The sequence below is a fragment of the Patiria miniata genome, unplaced genomic scaffold (assembly GCF_015706575.1).
Source record: "Patiria miniata isolate m_02_andy unplaced genomic scaffold, ASM1570657v1 HiC_scaffold_5, whole genome shotgun sequence".
Taxonomy (NCBI): domain Eukaryota; kingdom Metazoa; phylum Echinodermata; class Asteroidea; order Valvatida; family Asterinidae; genus Patiria; species Patiria miniata.
Genome location: NW_024037072.1, coordinates 21,720,024 through 21,734,810, shown reverse-complemented (window position 1 = coordinate 21,734,810; position 14,787 = coordinate 21,720,024). Strand labels below are relative to the sequence as shown.

Here is a 14,787-nt window from a genome sequence, read left to right as displayed (position 1 = left end):
CGCCTGGTGTACGTGCGTCACACACAAGGAACGGTGCGCGTCAACCAGCGAAATGTCCCACCCATGGGACGTCGTTAGGTAAAAGGGCGCGCTCATACCATGGATATTTGTAGCTCCAACCGCGAGTGTCTGACTGGGGCTTTCGGTTCTTTTTGACCAAATTCATTTCAACATGACTGTTTATGAAACAGCACTGGACCCAAGTGGGGTATGTTGCTAGTTCATGTTGTTAGGTCAGCTGACAGAGGAAAGATGTGGAAATAGGCATGCAACTTTCCCTCGGATCAGCAGATTTCCTCTTTTTTCACTTCACACTAGTGCCATTAAAAATTGAAAAACACTATACAAAGTCTTATATAGATTGGAGTTTCCTCGTTTTTTGTTTCTTCCAAGTTGCATGCCTGACAAAAGCAAGTCTTGAACAATTCTCATTGAATTTTGCTGCTTCTTTATTTTTCTATTCATATCGCCTGCCACAAACTTTAAAATCAAAGAAGATATTTTGTATTTTAATATGTACATAAAAAGTAATAAAGCTAGTACACTATACTAATAAATGGGTTTTTTTCTTGCAGTAAAAAAGCAAAACAATTGTAAATTATTGAACTTTACAAATGTTGGATTTAGCAGAACAAGAACATGAAATAAATTGGATGAAATAAATTGCTTTTTACACGTATTTGATTCACAATTACTAAATATTAGTATACAACTATAGTATACACACTATTCATCACCGAATTTAACCAATTTCTCAGATATAAATAGTTGTATGTACAAAGGATGCAAATAAAATAAGCCGACTTGTGCATTCCAGTAACAATCCGATCTTTTGTTGTTGACATAATAGTATCACACTTGTTTTTCAGTATAATTGTCCACATAACCATAGTCTACAGTGCATGCGTAAAATGCAAGAAGTTCTGGCAGAAGTATGTTATAAAAAAGTAGCTCTGAAGTGTGCTTTATTAACGTGAATTCCAACATGTAGACCGCTGCATTGCATCCTAGGCAACCACTGTCTAAAGCTGCTCTCAGGTTGACCTTGTGACGACACAAATCAGTCGGTAACTGACTTTCGGGATCGAGCTACGACCGTCAGGAACATATCAGTATTAGGCCAAAAAAAACAATAAGTCAGTCTCTGGTCAGCGCGCGCGTCGATTTTAATCACGCGCGTCAATCTTTTTTTTTTCCCAAAATGTTCCGCGGTAGCTCCAACAGCGCCCTTTATTTCTGCACCTCCTCAATTTTTTTTTTACCAAAGAGCACCAAGGAATGGGAAATTGCACCAAGTTGACGCGAGCATGTTTGTGATTACTTTGTGTCGAGATGCCGCTTGTCACACGACTTCACAGTTTTGTGACACGAGCATTACTTTTCTGCTTGATGCCGACAGTTGCGTCGCGGCGCAAGCAAATCGCGGGCCAACCTGAGGCAACCTAATGAGACTTTCAAACTGAAAGATCTCTGTATAAGCAGCCACTATTTTATAGAGCTGCTAAGCACAAAATAACAAATACAAAAATTACAAGCCTTCAATGGTGGACTAACTTTTTTGGAAGAACTCCCATATGTTTTGTAGTCCACGCTCTCAAAAAGTGGACAGTCGCCCCAATCCTGGACCCCAATGTCCTCTCTTGTTCAGGGTCCACTATTGAATACAGATTCATACTCGGGTTTAAAATGCCAGCCAAATTGTCATGGTGTATTACATTTGACTGGTGTTCAGCCATTCTTGCCAAGAACAATGAAATTACTAGGCAATTGTTTCCTGCTCGGCTGTTATAAGCAATTTGTTACAAACACAGTGGGTAGTGTACTGGCTTGCTTTTATTACACTGCACATGTGAAAGGATGTAGTTTAAATTGGATAAATGCACAATTCAGTAATAAAAGACGTTATAGCTACCTGGTAGAGGACAGTTCATACTTGGCGCGAACGCGAATGGGAATTTGTGAAGTTGCATCAAGTTTTCCCGCTATAAAGTCGCAAAAGTTGAACACGTTTCAAATCCAACAAATTTCACGGCGACCATGTTTCATCGAATTTACATTGCATTCTTATTCAGATTCTTGTGAAGTATGAACTGGCCTAAAGACTTGTCTTGTCAAATTGTAGGCAATGAAAATGTATTTTAATTTCTCACACTATTTCTTATAAAGGCCCACAGTACAATCAAATGCGAGCTTTGAAATTCTAACAAATATTGCCACACCCCTCCATGCCAAAAAGGAAAGTGTGGCTCAATAGTATGTGGTTTTTTCATACATTAATTTTTTATTATTTAAAGCAAAATCAAACAAAAATAACTGTAAAAAAATAATAGCGATATTTCTTGTCCAATTGACCCATCGCAATAGAATCCCGTCAACACAGCTTGTGAAATATTGTCCAATTACATGATAAACAAAACAAATGGATGCGGAATGCGCAAAATCTGAGACAAACAAACAAAACATACCAAATTCCCCATACGGTTGTCTAAGGCCAAAAAAAAAAGTCTCCAGTTTCTGGTATGGAGCTTGCCCCAAAAGCGGTGCGGCAACGCGGCTTTTTTTTTTTCTTTTACTTATTTTTTAATCAAATGTCGGCTGGTGACTGCAAATGGTGCCAGATTAAATTTAATGCAAAATATATGGGAATCCAGAGAAGCCACATGAAGCTTATACTCGATTGTAACCCCATCTAAAAACATGTTAAAATTGTGCAGCAGCAGGATTCCAGTCAAGTCAGTGAGTTTGGCGGATTTGAGACATCATCTTACATTGAAAAAAAAAACATCATCTTACACTGTAAAAAAAACTTTCATTTTGCCGACGCGCATGGCTATGGCGACCCGCGCGCATACCAGAAACTGGAGACTTTTTTTGGGGGGCCTAAGGGCGTGGCTAACTCGCAAACAGCAATAGGTCAATTGGAAGCGGGTTGCATCACCATAAATTTAAAATTCAATTTTTGGCAAAACTCAAAAGCTAAGAAAACAACGCACCTCTTCGTAAAACTGGATCTGTATATCAAATGAAATATTTTTAAAACTCGAGCGAGTTACTAGCAACTAAAAGTTTATGTGGAAAGTACATTTGCGACATGCTCCGACCAAACCCGACTAACGTTTTAATATATTTAATATATTCTGTTAAGGCCAAAAAAAATAATAATTCTGTTTCCGGTTTCCGTACCTTCCCTATTTAGACAGCCGCTACCCTAATTTTTTTTGTGGAAAAATGAGGGAAAAAAATCGAAAACTATCAATTACTACCTTTTACCCTTTACTACACGCAGACACCTCCATATGATCGTACTCAAAAATTGCAACAAAAAAAAATTAAAATTCCCTACCTTATTTTCAAATGCCATGTAATCGGAAGCAGAACCTTTTTTTTTTTTTGGCCTAAGCAGAAATTATTGCTTTGCAATAAAGTGCTTAGCAGAAAGAGATGAGAACCAGTCACAGACAAGTCAGTAAACTGTGTGATGTTTTGGCTGGTAACCATGTTTTTGAAAAGCAACTGCAAGAAATTAGTGCTGTCCCAAATACTCGAATATTTGATAATCAACTGAATATTCCAATAGCTTTTTGTCGGTTTGAATATTCCCCCCAAAAAATTATGAGCATGTATCTTAGGGTATTTACAATATAATTTGAAATGTTCCTAGAAAGGTACATATACTTACTTCCGCTATATGGTAAATTTTGAGTCTTAATATTACATGTATACTGCAAATGTGGCACGCTATGTGTCCTACATGTATGTGTACAAATGTATCTAGGAAATAGTATTAAAAAAAAAAAAAAAAAGTAGAAGCTGATTGGATACAAGCAAAAACGCAACTCACATGTACACCCATTTTTCCAAGGCAGTTCTCTGGGCCACGAAAAAGATAATGTTCTCAAGATTGATACTGGGTTTGGCCTGGGTGTGAAATTTGGGAAGCTGATATAATTACACATTAGAAATGTAAAAAGATAATGTTCTCAAGATTGATACTGGGTTTGGCCTGGGTGTGAAATTTGGGAAGCTGATATAATTATACATTAGAAATGTAAGGAAACAACTAGGCTGCACTCTTGTCTAAAGAAAGAAAAATGTATATTTTCAAAGAGGAAGTTTACTTCTGATTATGCTTGTTTATAAAATAACAACTTTTTAAAAATATACTGTCGAAAGCCACTTTCAGACCATTTCTGCCAGACATTGTTTGACAATCTTCATGCAATTTACAATAATTATTTCAGGAAAACTGTGGGCATATTTACAAGACATCTGGCAAAACGGCAGCAGTAGCAAGTCCACAATATGCAGCAGGGGTCAAGGTTAACAGCTGCAGGTCACGGCCATCAGGAGCTCCTTATAGATCATCTCTACTCCTGTAACAGAAAAGAGAACAAATTTTTTTAGAGAACTGATATTTAAACTTAAAGGGAATATACAACATTTGCAAACATCGAAAAACAAAACTACCATTTTTTTTTACCAAAAACCTTACTAGGATGTTGGTAAATGACAGTCTAAAGCATCCTGTAAAATTATGGCACCTGGTGTGAAGCCATTTTCAAGAAAAGTGGTATTTTGTAAGAGTTTCCAACAGTGGTCGGCCGACCACCGTTGGAAAAACTTAACTATTTTTGAACTACTGCTCCAAATTTATCATTTTTTTTTTCAGTCCAAATTTTGTTTGCTATTGGTTACATGTTCATGAACGGGTGCAGGCCAGTTAGACCGGTTCCATTTCCTTACAATTTTCCGGCATCTATAAATTGATCCATTTCATCTCTAGTGGAGTCAGGGAACCAGACTACTGGAACATTTTTGTTTTTCTTGGTTTTTCCAGCATTTTTGAACACAAAACTTCAAACATGTCAGTGTAACAATATTTGATGTTATACTAACCCCTCAAAATTTGCCAATCCTGTTAATGACAAGAGGGCCCTTCGATTACGTTGAAAGTTGAACTCATCAGCACCTATACTACATTGTACAGGGCGAGTCGGAATATGGCAAATAGTAATTCATATGAATGGTTATTACATTGTCTGCCACAGGAATTTTGAATTTTTCAAATAAGTGGCTGTGATGAGGAGTTAAGCTATTTTCATTGAAGTGGCTCATTTTCCAGTCTGCACACGGAATCGGTTTTGCCTTTTTTAAATATGTTAATAACTTCAAGTGGGTCAGTCACCATGACTAGGTTTTATTTGTTATTACACTGCTTCACATCAGTACGTGATTTCAATACATTTGTTGAATCAAGGAACCGTGGTCAAGCGTGTGTTCGTTGCTAGCGCTTTTCTTCAGAATGGCACAATGGATATATCCATGAAACTGTCACCACATATGTCCAAAATACCGGCCTATAACATATCTCATTTGCACTTGTTTTGATAATTGCTACATATTCTTAATATTTTCTTTAATTTGGGTCGAGATCATTCTGACTCACCCTGTATTAAACAGCATTTATTCACATAAACCTACAGAGTGTTTGTATTTGGCGATTTCTGGCACTACACGGAGTAATGGGTTAAAATGTCAACGTTTGATCTTTGGCAACAATTACAGTAGCAATGGGCATCTTGGGCACTTTCCATGCAACTGTTGCCACGGGTCCGAAACCAGACATACCTAGTTCAACTTTTGTTTTTCACGACGAAGGTCCCGCCTCTTTGCTCTCTCCAGACTTTTGCCGCTTCAGAATTGCCTCTAAAAGTCTGGAAAGAACAAAGAGGTTTATGGCTTCACAAGGCTGCAGCAATGAAAATCGAGTTCGGAAAATTCAGTGAAAGCCAGATACATTCGACTCTCGTTACTAAAAACTCTGTTAATACAAAATTCTGGTTATAACAAACATAAAGCCTTGGTCCCGACTGTGCATTTATGTGCACAATGAATGGGACTGATGTTCCTCTTAAAACAAAACTCTGATATAACAAACAATTTGGCTAGGTCCGAACGAGTTTGTTACAACGAGAGTCGACTGTATATGAGTTTGATCTGTTGACTTCAATATGAGTCCGTGCAGAGCATGTTAATTTTTAAAAAAACAAAACATGCAGGCAATGTACCAAAATGTGTATCCATTTTTTTAAATCTTTTTTATTACTCCAACATTTGTCGGTCAAAAAATTAATATTTCACAAGTTCCTCATTTAAACATAGCCAAATAAAGTGGTGAGAGCCCCTTTACAGGAGTTCAGTGAAAATCCAAGCCAAACCTCAGCCCCTCTGACAGAACCACATTTGAGTAAATAAAATCCCTGTAGTGAGTCTAACTGGACCCACTACAGGGCATGGATCCTGTCAAGACAAGTCTGCAAGCTCAAGTAACGGCCGTTTGCGGTCTTCTGACCACTTTACAACCTAAATTTGATACTTGGCAAATAGTCGAGTGAATTTGGACCCCTAATATAATGTGTACTACAGACTGTTGTTCGGTCCTGCAACCATGCGTGGAAAATGCCATACTAGCACAGATTTTTAATTAAAAAGGTCTTTTATCTGTTGATTTACCCGCGCACACTGCAATGCCTTTCTTAGCTTGACCTCTAACCCCCTGAACAGTCTTCATGGAAGCTTCTCGACTTGACCAATATCCAACATTTTGCAAAGTGCTGCATAATTCTAGACTTTCTTTGTAGCACAACAAAACCGCCATGTCATTTGGACTTGGAACAAAACTGATGGATATGTGTGATTACAGGCTTACAGGCTGTTTAGTCAAAACTTTCAGTTTTTTAGGTCCATACATACTTGAAGAAAGTACATCATCAGCTTGAAAATACCATACTCAAAAAGGAGAAAACTAAAAACTAATCATTCCTGACTAAGTTTTAACTGAATTTTCACAATGCAATACAGTCCTACTGATTTGAGGCGTGCGATCGCACCCCAACGCCATCGCAGCCTAAAAGCTTCCTGAGAAGTGCGAATAATCGCACGCCTGAATCCCTCTGTACTGCACACCACGGCATACATTTATGGCATAATCTGTGAGCCCTTGAAATGGCTTTACTGTAAACCAAGATGAATATTATAAAAAAAAAATACCAGATGGCTAAAAAAAATCCTGTTTGGACCACAGAATCACAAACCTAGAAAAATCACACGCCTAGAAAAATCACAAGCCTAGAAAAATCACAAGCCTAGAAAAATTACATGCCTAGAAAAAACCAGGTGTGCCTTTTTCCACATGCCTGTGATTTTCAAATCAGAAGGACTGTGCAATGCAACTTGACATCCCGTTGAAGGTAGATGGTCACATATATATGCCTCCCTCCCCCTACGCAACACATGATCCACCCCCGAACTCCTATAACAATCAGAGAATATTAACTGACTCTTAGTACCACCTTCCAGGCCACTGTTGCTCTTTACTCGTCAGTGGCACATAGACCACGCCCATCAGGTTCTTCTTTGTCACCCGGCCTTCCATGTCTTTGTCGTACTGTTCTAGCATCTGATTGGCTCCCTGCGGACCAACGGGGATGATCAATCGGCCGCCCGGTTTCAACTGCTCTATTAGCTGTCAAGAAATTTTCAAAATTTTTTTTTCGAGTAAGAAGGAGGTTACCTTGGGATCCTAACAATAACCATGACTCTCTTGGCATTATGACTTGACTAGAAACCTTCCTGCATCCTCCAAAAGGCTGAAAACCAATTGAACATTCTTTGAACTTTCACCTTTACCCCTAACTCCCTAGGCCTTTCTGCTAGGATGTAGCCTTAATCCTGCAAAATCCTCAAATTGGCCTCATGGAAAAATAACATATAGCCTCAATCCTGCAAATCCCTCCATTATTTCTTGAATATGGTCTGTGGAGGGATGACCACTGCCTGAATCCTGCAAAATCCTGCGGCATATGTTGAGGGTGGGCCAGTGACATCCGGGAGCAGTACGGAGGATTTCAAGCATAATCCAACCCTATATGTATGCACGGCTGAGATATGTATGCACGGCTGAGCAAAAACAACACAATGTCCGGCGCAAGACCTTGACAAAGTGCATCCTATGAACTTAGTAACGCACTTTTGCCATGTAACCTCAATCCTCCGAATTCCTTCACTTTGGCAAAGAGGATTTTGAAGGATTCAGGGCAGTTAGGGTTATTAAAAGTAATAGTATTTAGGCTCTACTTTCCTCACTTCTGCAAAATTTGCAACATCTCCCCGTGGAGCTTATTTTGTTTCCCCAACTCATGTGCAACAGAAGGAGGGTTTTAATCCTGTTGGGGATCATGGTGCTTGTGTTCCTTGGCAAGACACTTTACTTCAATTTCCTCTCCCCACCCAGGAGTTTATGTGGGCAAATGCCAGGTACAAATGTGCGTAACTGCACCGTTACTGCCAAGGGTAAAGACGCTTGGTCAAGCTCCGTGGTATAATCAAGGTGGTTGTCAAATTGAGCCAACTTTAAGAACTTACAGCTGGAGGTAAAACTGGGGCTGCTGCACCAACATGGATGGCATCATATGGTGCTCCCTCAAGGTAGCCTCTTCTTCCGTCACCAGCTACATGTTTAAAATAATCATGCAGGGATGAGATTGTCATTTTCCGGAAATTGATGAAATGTCTGGAGAAATGCATAACTTTCTACACTAATAATGTCTTTCTCTCAGATTCAAAAAGTCCGATTTCAAACAAAAAGTCTGAAAAATATCATGCCTGAAAATGAAATTGAACTCATAAAATGTGTTTGTACGTGGTGTGTTTAAAGTAAAGTAACTGTGACACACAGAGAGTCAATGCACACAAAAAACAGCACTGTGGAGAGCAGTGAAGCGTGACCGAGTCTGCCTGCTTGCCCTGAGCTTTTTAACCACACAAAAGAATTGTGCAAGGATTTGAAGGGTTATCCATACTCCACAGAAGATTGCCTCAGAGGAATTTGAAGTATGGGCGCTAACTCTATACGAATGATAAAGTGGTTTTGCAAAACTTGAAAGGTTGAGCTGGGAAGAAGACTCATAGGAGGGTTCAAAACACACCCCAGACTCTGAATTGAGATCTGAATGAACACTGTTGTGCACTTACTGATGAGCTTGACTCTGCCCGATTCCAACAGGTAAGCATGCTCCTTCTGGACGTTGGCTATGGACCAATCAACTAACTCCTTGATATGGTCGATGCCCACGACATGTCCAGTCTCCCCGACCTGCAATAAGATGGCAAACGGGGTGACTTAACAATGGGTGCACAAATAATAAACATCTTCATGTATGCCCAACTTTTGCAGTCTTACAATAGAATTGGGGTTTCATTCAACCCACGCAAATGTTAGCACAAATGTTAGTTATGCCCCTGCAAATATGCCATCCTCAAATGTTATTGAGAAATGGTGGCACCCATTGCTACAAGTCAAGTGTCACAATCAAAAGACTCAATTTCAACTAGAAGCAAAAAACAAACAAATAAATAAATAAATAAATAAAACTAGAAATGGCATTTCACCAGGAATTTCAGTTATCTGGAGATTTTAATGTACAGGGCAAAATTTTAACCCAAAAGACCAAACCAGACTCACCATGATTCCCATACATGCTGTGAGATAGCCGCTACCTGAACCGACATCTAACGCAGTCTTGCCCTCTGTAAGATGATCCTTCAAGAGCTCAAGGGCATGGGCGTGCTGGTGAAAGACAGAAGAAAAAAATGCTGTAATAGACGTATCTTCAGCAATTGGAAATGTCTTTACGTAATGGAGGACTCGATCTGGTTCGTTTGTGTGACGTCATCTCAATTCAACCATGCGTACTTCACAAGGTGTAGCATAGCACAAATGGAACAGAGAGTTAACACAACTCAAGCGTTTATCAAATGGGCGCTAGTTATCAGTGGTGAGCGCGCGTGTATGACCCTCTTACTAACGAAACGGATAATGAAAGTCCAGTCTGTCAGTCCAAGTTTTATTTTACCCGAGGAAGGCACCAAAATACTAAATCAGGACATCTGACTCTTTAAGAGCATTACCGAAATCCTCCCAAATCCTCCCAAATCCTCCAAGTACTGCACAGGAACCCAATGGTACATGCTTTGTACTTTCGGAGATACCTTACACAGTTCTTCAAAATCCTCCAACACCCCAGGGTGGGTTTTGAAGGATCTTGAGGGCCTTTCACACTATCCAAACTCTCAGTGTTGGATCCAGGTCTAACACCAAGATTTTCAGGAACCCCTTTCACTCTAGCAAAAATCCAACAGGGCTTCTTAACACGGGTTCAGGACCTGGTCAGGACCAGGGTTGGGAGGCTCTACCCGAGTAGAAAATCTCTCTGACCTGTGTACAGCCCAGTGCAAGACGTGAACAGTATGCCTTGCTGACCTGTGTTTGATGGTACCCAGTTCTACTTACGGACGACCCGTGATGTTTTCAACAAGGGTAGGGGAGACAATAGTGTGAACGGGCCTTAAGTCAGGACAATAACTCTTAAAGCATAATTTACTAACACTCCAAAATATTCTTCTTGCACAGGAACCCAATGGAACATGCTTTGTTCTTAAAAAAGTTCTACCTCCCACAATCCTTCAACATTCCTCTTTTACTTTGTGAGGGATTTTTGTAGGATGTACGAGTGTTAGGGTTAAGATATTGCTTCTTTTTTCAACATCTAGACACACTGAATGCCTAGTCTAAGAGAAAGCCACACTCACCATATGAGGTGCACTAATAGTAACCGCATAACCTGCAGAGAAGAAAGACCAACTTTAACGTTGCACATTTTTTCTTGCCCTAATAGTATCCAGTGCTCAATAAATATGTGGCAACTAAATATCATTTATAAACATTATATTTACCATTTTGTACTGCGACGGCCACACAGTACAGTACACCACAGAATACCATTACTTTTTTTATGATCCACAAATAAGCCCTTTGAATTTTCCCTCTGCAAGCAAATTTTCAAACGTTCCCTCTTGCAAACAATTTGATGGCAGAGATGTCCCCAAGTTGTCGCAAGACGTGACACAAGTCACAGAACAATGACAAAGTCACCAAAGTCACAAGTTATTCATGAGCCAATCGCAAGTGACTTGTGATAAGACTTGTGATCTGACTTGGGATACGAGTTGTGATACAACTTGTGATACAACTTGTGATACAACTTGTGATGACTTGTGATTTGACCTGTGATTTGACTTGTGATTTGACTTGTTACTTGATATGTGATCTGACTTGTATGACTTGTGAGATGACTTGTGATACAACTTGTGATGACTTGTGATATGACTTGTGATCAGAATCATGATTTGACATGTCATATGACCTGTGACTTGATGTGTCATTTGACTTGTATGACTTGTGAGATGACTTGTGATACAACTTGTGATATGATTTGTGATATGACTTGTGATCAGAATCATGATTTGACGTCATATGACTTGTTACTTGATATGTGATCTGACTTGGATGACTTGTGAGATGACTTGTGATACAACTTGTGATATGACTTGTGATCAGAATTATGATTTGACATATCATATGACTTTTGACTTGATATGTGATCTGACTTGTATGACTTGTGAGATGAATTGTGATACAACTTGTGATATGACTTGTGATATGACTTGTGATCAGAATCATGATTTGACATGTCATATGACTTGTGACTTGATGTGTCATTTGACTTGTATGACTTGTGAGATGACTTGTGATACAGCTTGTGATATGACTTGTGATCAGAATCATGATTTGACATGTTATATGACTTGTGACTTGATGTGTCATTTGACTTGTATGACTTGTGAGATGACTTGTGATACAACTTATGATATGACTTGTGATCAGAATCATGATTTGACATGTCATATGACTTGTTACTTGATATGTGATCTGACTTGTATGACTTGTGATATGACTTGTGATTGACTACAATTCTGCCACATGGTGCCAAGTATATAACAAGCCAGCAGGACGCAGAAAGGTCTTGGGAAGGAAAGAATCACACCCACCTATTCCCTGGGGCGAGTCTGCATACGGGTCAGTTTTGCTCTTGCTGTAATGTTTTCTGTCAACTTGTTTCAAAGCATCGTGGACACTCTCTGATTTGATTATGCCATGTTCTGCAAAGTGAAGAAAGTAAACCTGCAAATTATCAACCAATAATATATACCAACAAATGTGTTTGCGACCATAGTCAATATCATGTGAAAACAATTCAGGAAACACAACTTTCAGGAAATTTAGCATGCATTGCTGTGTGGCTCTAAATATTGAGGAAGTCCAGTACTTGAGAGCAGGGGTGGCGGAACCGGGAGGGGGGGGGGGGGGGAGGGACACTTTTAGTGCCCCTCTCGCGGTTATAAATGTGCTCCCTCGAGATGAAAACAAAACTGCCCCTCAATCAAACGCACATGAAACTGAGAGCACATGATCGCACTAAAATCCTCTCTTGTTATGCAAAACTACCCCTCAAAAACACAAACAGCTCTCTTGCAATAATATTCGTGACATGGCAAATATTATCATAAATATCTGCGAAGATAGGCCAGCTATTTGGAATAATTGAGACATCACAAATATCGCAAATATTTACAAGATACATGAGATATATTATTATTTACAATAATATTTGCAAAATCGCAAATATTTGCGAAGTATTTGCGATATGTGATGTCCCTTCAAGGCCACAATACAATACGGAGGAAGTCCGGTACTAGAGCTTAATTTTAATGGGGCTAGGGAGTAGGGTACGGGCACATGGGGCTACATATAATTATAAAGGGTGGGGAAATTATGCGAGTCAGAGATTGGTTCCCATGCACAGTACTGCAGTAGCGGGGCCGGGGTCCAGAGAGAAAACTTGTCACAGATACATGCATCATTCACTGCTTCAACACTGGAAGCTTGTCATGCTAACGGGAGTTAACCATAACCTTTAAAATGTGTAGCACCAAAGGAACGATTTTATCGCAACCTTGGACAGAATGAACTCACGTTTGAGCTTGTAAACAAGCTCTTCGTGTGTCGAACCGCTGGATCGCCACGCCATTACGGACCGTGAAAATGGCGCCCCCATCGAAATGATCGAATACAACACGGAAAAGGTCACGGCAGCGAAATAGAATCGCCCGGCTGCGGGGGTGGTACCACAATTTATCATTCTGTTGGGAATGAGAAAGTCCAAAGAATAGCAGAAAATATTTATTTAGTCCTGTAGAAATAGTTTTACGGATTCATTCAGACACAAAATAATGTGTAACAAATAAAATTTAAACTCCGTATTGCAGTCTTAAAATGTGTCCTCCCTATTTGGAAAATGCCGTCTACCTACTTCGGGTCACGGCCCTGTTTGTGTTCCTTCCTAGCGGACAACCCTTCCTTGCTTGATGTTTAACTCACAACTGACGGAATTCTTCAGAATCTAGGATTAAAAATGATACATAATGCTAAACATTGTAATAACGATTTTCCAAATTAAGATATGGATTTTACCACGAAGGTTTACCTGGGGGTTCTAAACACCATCTAATGAGTGCTTTCGTCTGTAGCAAGTTGGTGTCAAATTATAAATAAAGGTTAATATTTCTTGGTTATTCCAAAACCATTTTAGGGGTATTTGGTCTTGAGATGAGAAAATATTTTAATTTAGTAGTACTGATTTAATACAATTCAATTTAAATTTTTATAACTAAATAATCTCTTGTTTATTTCACAGGCGTGTATCTTCTGAAATTAATACTTCTTCCTGAAATTACTTGGAATATATGAGCCTTTTTTAATTTTCTAAAGAAAATCCCGTCCCCCGAAAACTGAGGTGTTTAGTGACTAAAAATAGATAAAATGCCAGGTGCGTGGCATATCGCAAGCAAGCATGGCGCGCAGATATCGAGTGGTGGCGCTGTAAACGGTACCGATAACTAGCTAGCGCTAGCTCTCTTCTCATTTTACGGGAGTCCTGTCTGCCGGATTTCTTACTTTTTCGTCTTGAATGACAGCCAGCTAGGTTGATGAATTAGCGATGGAAGCTTGGAAGTCATGGCCAACCATTACTCATCTGCTCTATCTTTAGCGGTTTCTGTTTCACTGAAGTCTTCGTGGAAAGGAAAGGTAAGCACAGCAACACGATATCGGATTATCTCGTTGATCTCGAGCTCGACGTCGTCTTCTTGACTTGTCATGTTTTCGAATTTCGTGTACGTGGCCTGGAGCTGAGGCGGAGCGTGTTGGTAATTGGCATGTCTCAATTTATGTAGCCTACATTCGTAATATTTTATTTAATTCGAACAATTTAAATTTAATCCAGGCCTAAGTAACTCACTATTTATTAATATTCCAAATCAAATGTATTTGTGCCCATTTTTTTTGTATAGCTTTCAGGCTGAAACTAAAGTGAAACTTCGCATAGGCCTATAATTGAATACTCCATTCAATCAGCATAAAAAAAATTGGCAAAAAAAAATGTCCCACCGACCGACCCTATTTTTGATAAATCGGAAGCAGAAGTATACATTTTTTTGGCCTTATCAAAGAATGTTTGCACTCCTAAAATAGTGTTCATCAGATTTTCAACTGAGTTTAGTTTTGCCTTTTTGGTACTTTTTAAATTTTAGGTCATATTAATTATTTAATTTTAAGGAATATGATTATGAGTGGAGGCCGTGTATGGAATTCTTTCTGGAATAACATTAACAGTTAGGGCCTAAATCGCTAACGTTACTCGTTAGTAATTAAAAACATTTTATTTTGCTCCATAATGAATGATGAATGATCAGACTTGTCAGAGGAGGAGTAGGGCAAATCACAAAATGCATTAAACGCAGCAGGATCTGATTTTGTTTTCTTTTTAG

The 14,787-nt window shown here is 39.2% G+C and overlaps 1 protein-coding gene across 8 annotated transcripts; it reads right to left on the bottom strand.

Moving 5' to 3' along the window:
• Positions 1-3,616: 3,616 nt before the first annotated feature.
• LOC119742140 (protein-L-isoaspartate(D-aspartate) O-methyltransferase-like) lies at positions 3,617-13,498 on the bottom strand. 8 transcript variants are annotated; one of them, XM_038218172.1, is made up of 10 exons: positions 13,446-13,498; positions 12,935-13,101; positions 11,950-12,060; positions 10,651-10,682; positions 9,524-9,628; positions 9,034-9,154; positions 8,425-8,510; positions 7,353-7,525; positions 5,629-5,714; positions 3,617-4,373 (listed from the first exon to the last, which is right to left on the bottom strand). In XM_038218172.1, exons 1-9 carry the CDS (start codon positions 13,463-13,465, stop codon positions 5,648-5,650), a joined length of 882 nt encoding a protein of 293 aa, XP_038074100.1. In that variant the 5' UTR covers positions 13,466-13,498; the 3' UTR covers positions 3,617-4,373; positions 5,629-5,647. The 8 variants fall into 8 exon arrangements, with proteins under 8 accessions (XP_038074100.1, XP_038074101.1, XP_038074102.1 ...); XM_038218173.1 differs by lacking the exon at positions 13,446-13,498 and adding an exon at positions 13,272-13,355; XM_038218174.1 differs by lacking the exon at positions 13,446-13,498 and adding an exon at positions 13,268-13,283.
• Between the last annotated feature and the right edge of the window lie 1,289 nt (positions 13,499-14,787).